The following is a 7,158-nucleotide window of genomic DNA, read 5'->3' on the forward strand; positions in this document are numbered from 1 at the left end:
TGTCCTCTTCATGTCCCGTTCATGTCCTCTTCATGTCCCGTTCATGTTCTCTTCATGTCCCGTTCATGTCCTCTTCATGTCCCGTTCATGTCCCGTTCATGTCCTCTTCATGTTCTCTTCATGTCCTGTTCATGTCCTCTTCATGTCCTCTTCATGTCCACTTCATGTCCTCTTCATGTCCCGTTCATGTCCTCTTCATGTCCTCTTCATGTCCCGTTCATGTCCACTTCATGTCCTCTTCATGTCCTCTTCATGTCCACTTCATGTCCTCTTCATGTCCCGTTCATGTCTCTTCATGTTCATGTCCTCTTCATGTCCTCTTCATGTCCCGTTCATGTCCTCTTCATGTCCTCTTCATGTCCCGTTCATGTCCACTTCATGTCCTCTTCATGTCCTCTTCATGTCCTCTTCATGTCCCGTTCATGTCCTCTTCATGTCCCGTTCATGTCCTCTTCATGTCCACTTCATGTCCTCTTCATGTCCCGTTCATGTCCTCTCCATGTCCTCTTCATGTCCTCTTCATGTCCCGTTCATGTCCTCTTCATGTCCTCTTCATGTGTCATGTCCACTTCATGTCCTCTTCATGTCCTCTTCATGTCCTCTTCATGTCCCGTTCATGTCCTCTTCATGTCCCTTCATGTCCGTTCATGTCCACTTCATGTCCTCTCCATGTCCTCGTTCATGTCCTCTTCATGTCCCGTTCATGTCCTCTTCATGTCCTCTTCATGTCCTCTTCATGTCCTCTTCATGTCCTCTTCATGTCCTCTTCATGTCCTCTTCATGTCCTCTTCATGTCCTCCTTCTTCATGTCCTCTTCATGTCCCGTTCATGTCCTCTTCATGTCCTCTTCATGTCCTCTTCATGTCCTCTTCATGTCCTCTTCATGTCCCGTTCATGTCCTCTTCATGTCCTCTTCATGTCCTCTTCATGTCCCGTTCATGTCCTCTTCATGTCCTCTTCATGTCCTCGCTTCATGTCCTCTTCATGTCCCGTTCATGTCCTCTTCATGTCCCGTTCATGTCCTCTTCATGTCCTCTTCATGTCCTCTTCATGTCCCGTTCATGTCCTCTTCATGTCCTCTTCATGTCCTGTTCATGTCCTCTTCATGTCCTCTTCATGTCCCGTTCATGTCCTCTTCATGTCCCGTTCATGTCCTCTTCATGTCCTCTTCATGTCCCGTTCATGTCCTCTTCATGTCCTCTTCATGTCCTGTTCATGTCCTCTTCATGTCCTCTTCATGTCCTGTTCATGTCCTCTTCATGTCCTCTTCATGTCCCTTCATGTCCTCTTCATGTCCTGTTTATGTCCCTTCATGTCCCGTTCATGTCCTCCTCATGTCCTCTTCATGTCCTCTTCATGTCCTCTTCATGTCCTCTTCATGTCCCGTTCATGTCCTCTTCATGTCCTCTTCATGTCCTCTTCATGTCCTCTTCATGTCCTCTTCATGTCCCGTTCATGTCCTCTTCATGTCCTCTTCATGTCCCGTTCATGTCCTCTTCATGTCCTCTTCATGTCCCGTTCATGTCCTCTTCATGTCCTCTTCATGTCCTGTTCATGTCCTCTTCATGTCCTCTTCATGTCCCGTTCATGTCCTCTTCATGTCCTCTTCATGTCCCGTTCATGTCCTCTTCATGTCCTGTTTATGTCCTCTTCATGTCCTGTTCATGTCCTCTTCATGTCCCGTTCATGTCCTCTTCATGTCCTCTTCATGTCCCCTTCATGTCCACTTCATGCATGTTGTTGCTGTTGATGATGTCATTGTTGTTGTTGTTGCTGTTGTTGCTGTTGTTGATGATGTCATTGTTGTTGCTGTTGTTGATGATGTCATTGTTGCTGTTGTTGCTGTTGTTGATGATGTCATTGTTGTTGCTGTTGTTGATGATGTCGTTGTTGTGCTGTTGTTGATGATGTCGTTGTTGTTGTTGACGTTGTGATGTAATCACCTGTCTTTTGTCAGGAACTTGTACGATTGGCTGCAGAGAGACAAGGCGACTCCGCCCCCTTGTCTCCTGTCCAATCACAGGTCACCGTGGGACAGACATTTGGGTTTGACGACCAGCAGACATCAGAGAGGACGTCTACCAGCTCAGGAGCTCCTGCTGAGAAGGAGGAGGAGGAGCAGACAGCTTTGGCTCCTCCTAAGCCCCCCATGCCTCTCACAGAGCACCTCCCCCAGGTGTCCCTCCCCCAGGTGTCCCTCCCCCAGGTGTCCCCACAGGGAGTCAGGTGAGTCTGAACCAGCGTCTGATCACCAAACACTCACTACAGCTGATATATTGATCCTCTTTAAAAAACTGATACAAACACAATCATTAAAAGTCTGATTATTGATCAGTAAGGATTGATGTAGAATCACTCATGATTATTGATCATAGGATTGATGTAGAATCAGTCTGATTATTGATCAGTATTGATGTAGAATCAGTCTGATTATTGATCAGTATTGATGTAGAATCAGTCTGATTATTGATCAGTAAGGATTGATGTAGAATCAGTTTGATTATTGATCAGTAAGGATTGATGTAGAATCAGTCTGATTATTGATCAGTAAGGATTGATGTAGAATCAGTCTGATTATTGATCAGTATTGATGTAGAATCAGTCTGATTATTGATCAGTAAGGATTGATGTAGAATCAGTCTGATTATTGATCAGTAAGGATTGATGTAGAATCAGTCTGATTATTGATCAGTAAGGATTGATGTAGAATCAGTCTGATTATTGATCAGTAAGGATTGATGTAGAATCAGTCTGATTATTGATCAGTAAGGATTGATGTAGAATCAGTCTGATTATTGATCAGTATTGATGTAGAATCAGTCTGATTATTGATCAGTAAGTATTGATGTAGAATCAGTCTGATTATTGATCAGTAAGTATTGATGTAGAATCAGTCTGATTATTGATCAGTAAGGATTGATGTAGAATCAGTCTGATTATTGATCAGTAAGGATTGATGTAGAATCAGTTTGATTATTGATCAGTAAGGATTGATGTAGAATCAGTCTGATTATTGATCAGTATTGATGTAGAATCAGTCTGATTATTGATCAGTAAGGATTGATGTAGAATCAGTCTGATTATTGATCAGTAAGGATTGATTAAAGAGGGTTAACCTGTGATTAGATCAGCTGATGTTCCATCAGTTCTAACTCCAGACTAACCTTCTGGTTCTCTGAAGTCTGAAGAAGAGCTTTGATAAAGTTAACTCCAGCTTGTTCTAGGCTGCTTTTATTGTGAAACTCTTGAAACAGGAAGCTGTTCCTGTTTAAATCTAAGCTTCCTGCTGATTTCTTCTCTTCAGAGGATCTTTGTGTCTTTGAACAGCGTTTAGTTCTTCTTCTACTAAACCACGAACGTCTGTTAGTGAAGGCATGAGGACACATCTGATCAATAACTGACCAATAACTGACCAATAACTGACCAATAACTGACCAATAACTGATCAATAACTGACCAATAACTGATCAATAACTGATCAATGCTGACAAATGCTGACAAATACATCCTCAGAGGTCCCTGCAGCCGATCCACCCGGTCACAGCTTCTTCTCTGTCCTGACCCCTCAGTGGAGGAATGAACTCCCCACTGACCTCAGGACAGCAGAGTCACTGCCCATCTTTAACCTCACCTCTTCAAGAAAGACTGATAAAGAAGTACTACCTGATAAAGTACTACCTGATAAAGAAGTACTACCTGATAAAGAAGTACTACCTGATAAAGTACTACCTGATAAAGAAGTACTACCTGATAAAGTACTACCTGATAAAGAAGTACTACCTGATAAAGAAGTACTACTGATAAAGAAAAAAGTACTACCTGATAAAGAAGTACTACCTGATAAAGATAAAGAAGTACTACCTGATAAAGAAGTACTACCTGATCCTTCCTCTTATTGTATTCGTATCAGTTTGTTTCTGTACTTTTGCTCTGGTTTATGCTTTAAGATGCTTGTTTAAGAAAGGAGATGCACTGATGACTTCTGGTGACTAGTAGTTCTCTTGAATACCTATGTTGAATACACTTCCTGTAAGTCGCTTTGGATAAAAGCGTCTGCTACATGACTGTAATGTAATGTAATGTAATGTAATGTAATGTAATATATGGTCATGTAGATATTGATAGAGAGTGATTTCTCTGCTGGTTTCTTTGACATAACTTATGTATTATATATTCAGTTCATACGTGGATCCAACAATAGAGCTGTGGATGAAACAGGAAGTAGAAGTCTAAACACATCACATGTCTACCCTCCCCCCATCCTGTCTCAGCACTTCCTGTCTCAGTGTTCGCTGAAGGACAGGAAGCAGAAGTCCCAGAGTCAGTCTGCTGTAGAATAATATAATAATAATAATAATAATAATAATAATAATAATAATAATAATAATAATAATAATATAATAATTATATAATAATAATATAATGATATAATAATATAATAATAATAACAATATTATAATATTATAATAATAATATAATATTATAATATTATAATAATAATATAATAATATTATAATATTATAATAATATATAATAATATAATGATATAATAATATAATAATAATAATATTATAATATTATAATAATAATAATATAATAATATAATAATAATAATAATAATATAATATAACAATATAATAGTATAATAATAATAATATAATAATAATAATAATGATAGTATAATAATAATAATATTATAATCTGTCTCTCTGTCTCTCATCCTGTCTGTCTCTCTGTCTCATCCTGTCTCTCTCATCCTGTCTCTCTGTCTCTCATCCTGTCTCTCTCTGTCTCTCATCCTGTCTGTCTCTGTCTGTCTCTCTGTCTCATCCTGTCTCTCTGTCTCTCATCTGTCTCTCTGTCTCTCATCCTGTCTCTCTGTCTCTCATCCTGTCTGTCTCTCATCCTGTCTCTCTGTCTCTCATCCTGTCTCTCTGTCTCTCATCCTGTCTCATCCTGTCTGTCTCTCTGTCTCTCATCTGTCTCTCCTGTCTCTCATCCTGTCTCTCTGTCTCTCATCCTGTCTGTCTCTCATCCTGTCTCTCTGTCTCTCATCCTGTCTCTCTGTCTCTCATCCTGTCTGTCATCTCATCTGTCTCTCATCCTGTCTCTCTGTCTCTCATCCTGTCTCTCTGTCTCTCATCCTGTCTCATCCTGTCTCTCTGTCTCTCATCCTGTCTGTCTCTCTGTCCATCCTGTCTCTCTGTCTCTCATCCTGTCTCTCTGTCTCTCATCCTGTCTGTCTCTCTGTCTCTCATCCTGTCTGTCTCTCATCCTGTCTCTCTGTCTCTCATCCTGTCTGTCTCTCATCCTGTCTGTCTCTCTGTCTCTCATCCTGTCTGTCTCTCATCCTGTCTCTCTGTCTCTCATCTCTCATCCTGTCTCTCTGTCTCTCATCCTGTCTCTCTGTCTCTCATCCTGTCTCTCTGTCTCTCATCCTGTCTCTCTGTCTCTCATCCTGTCTCTCTGTCTCTCATCCTGTCTGTCTCTCATCCTGTCTCTCTGTCTCTCATCCTGTCTCTCTGTCTCTCATCCTGTCTGTCTCTCATCCTGTCTCTCTGTCTCTCATCCTGTCTGTCTCTCATCCTGTCTCTCTGTCTCTCATCCTGTCTCTCTGTCTCTCATCCTGTCTCTCATCCTGTCTCTCATCTCTCATCCTGTCTCTCTGTCTCTCATCCTGTCTCTGTCTCTCATCCTGTCTCTCTGTCTCTCATCCTGTCTCTCTGTCTCTCATCCTGTCTCTCTGTCTCTCATCCTCTCTGTCTCTCATCCTGTCTGTCTCTCTGTCTCTCATCCTGTCTGTCTCTCATCCTGTCTCTCTGTCTCTCATCCTGTCTCTCTGTCTCTCATCCTGTCTCTCTGTCTCTCATCCTGTCTGTCTCTCATCTGTCTCTCTGTCTCATCCTGTCTCTCTGTCTCTCATCCTGTCTCTCTGTCTCTCATCCTGTCTCTCTGTCTCTCATCCTGTCTGTCTCTCTGTCTCCTCTCAGTCCTCCAGCCCTGCCGCCTAAAAGACGATCATCATCAGGCCCCGCCCTCTCTGCAGGGTTGCCATAGTAGCACCAATGAGACGAGAGCCTGAGGTCGATAGACAGGTACAAAGGTATGCATCCCATAATAACACACAGGTTGTCATGGTGATAGTTACGTCACAGAACGTTTTCTAAACTAAACGTGTGACTGCAAGAAGTGGGCGTTGTCATGGTGACGACGGTTGGTTAGGTCGTTGATTTTTAGCCGTCAACATTTCTCAACCAGAAGTGACACGAGAGGGCGGAGCTACGAACAACCAATCAGTGTGTAGCCCCGCCCTCAAAGCATCCCCCTGCTTTATGGTCTGTTTGACTCTAAATGGAGCATCATTTACTAAATGAACATCATGCTGTATTGAAGAAGACTTTGAAACTAGAGATTGAGACCATAAACTCATGTTTACAATGTTTACTGAGGGAATAAATCAAGAGAGAAGTAGAGTCATTTTTCATAGACTTTTATACAACCAGAGGAGTCGCCCCCTGCTGGACAGCAGAGAGAATGCAGCTTTAACACATGAAGCAGTGACTTCACTTTAAAGAACCGGAGGACTTGGTTCCTCTCAGAACCAGCTGAGGTTCTGGTGGTTCTGGTGGTTCTGCTGTTGGAACGCTGGTGTCACATTAATGAACATGTTGACACATATATAGGATGATGTGATGACACATGAAGCAGTACTTTAATGTGGAGAGACAGTTTGAGGTACTTTGTATACTACTGGGTAGATTAGTAGTATTAGTACTGCATCATATATGTCTTTAAGTAACCTTGATTAAAAGTGAGAAATAAATGTAGAAGTATAAAGTAAAGTACAAGTATATGTCAAAAATGTGTGTGTGTGTGTGTGTGTGTGTGTGTGTGTGTGTGTGTGTTACAGGAGGACGAGTGTTTGAAGCGCTTTCACTCATCTGCAGACTCTGCTGCTGAGAATACACACTGTGGTAACACACACACACAACACACACACACACACACACACACACACACACACACACACACACACACACACACACACACACACACACACACACACACACACACACACACACACACACACACACACACACACACGCACACATTTCCAGTCAGCAGCAGGGGTGAGTGACATCATTTCCTGTCAGCTGA

General features: G+C 42.0%; 1 protein-coding gene across 1 annotated transcript; it reads left to right on the top strand.

Moving 5' to 3' along the window:
• Positions 1-627: 627 nt before the first annotated feature.
• LOC129115175 (WAS/WASL-interacting protein family member 3-like) lies at positions 628-6,057 on the top strand. The gene is made up of 3 exons (XM_054626860.1): positions 628-639; positions 1,958-2,226; positions 5,991-6,057. The coding sequence occupies exons 1-3, from the start codon at positions 628-630 to the stop codon at positions 6,055-6,057; spliced, it is 348 nt and encodes a 115-aa protein (XP_054482835.1).
• Positions 6,058-7,158: the final 1,101 nt, after the last annotated feature.

The sequence above is a fragment of the Anoplopoma fimbria genome, unplaced genomic scaffold (assembly GCF_027596085.1).
Source record: "Anoplopoma fimbria isolate UVic2021 breed Golden Eagle Sablefish unplaced genomic scaffold, Afim_UVic_2022 Un_contig_11314_pilon_pilon, whole genome shotgun sequence".
Classification (NCBI taxonomy): domain Eukaryota; kingdom Metazoa; phylum Chordata; class Actinopteri; order Perciformes; family Anoplopomatidae; genus Anoplopoma; species Anoplopoma fimbria.

Bases quoted from the DNA above. Each gene is read 5' to 3' on its own strand.
- LOC129115175 (XM_054626860.1), top strand. The intron at 2,227-5,990 runs GTGAGTCTGAAC...GTCTCCTCTCAG, and splicing joins GTGTCCCCACAGGGAGTCAG to TCCTCCAGCCCTGCCGCCTA.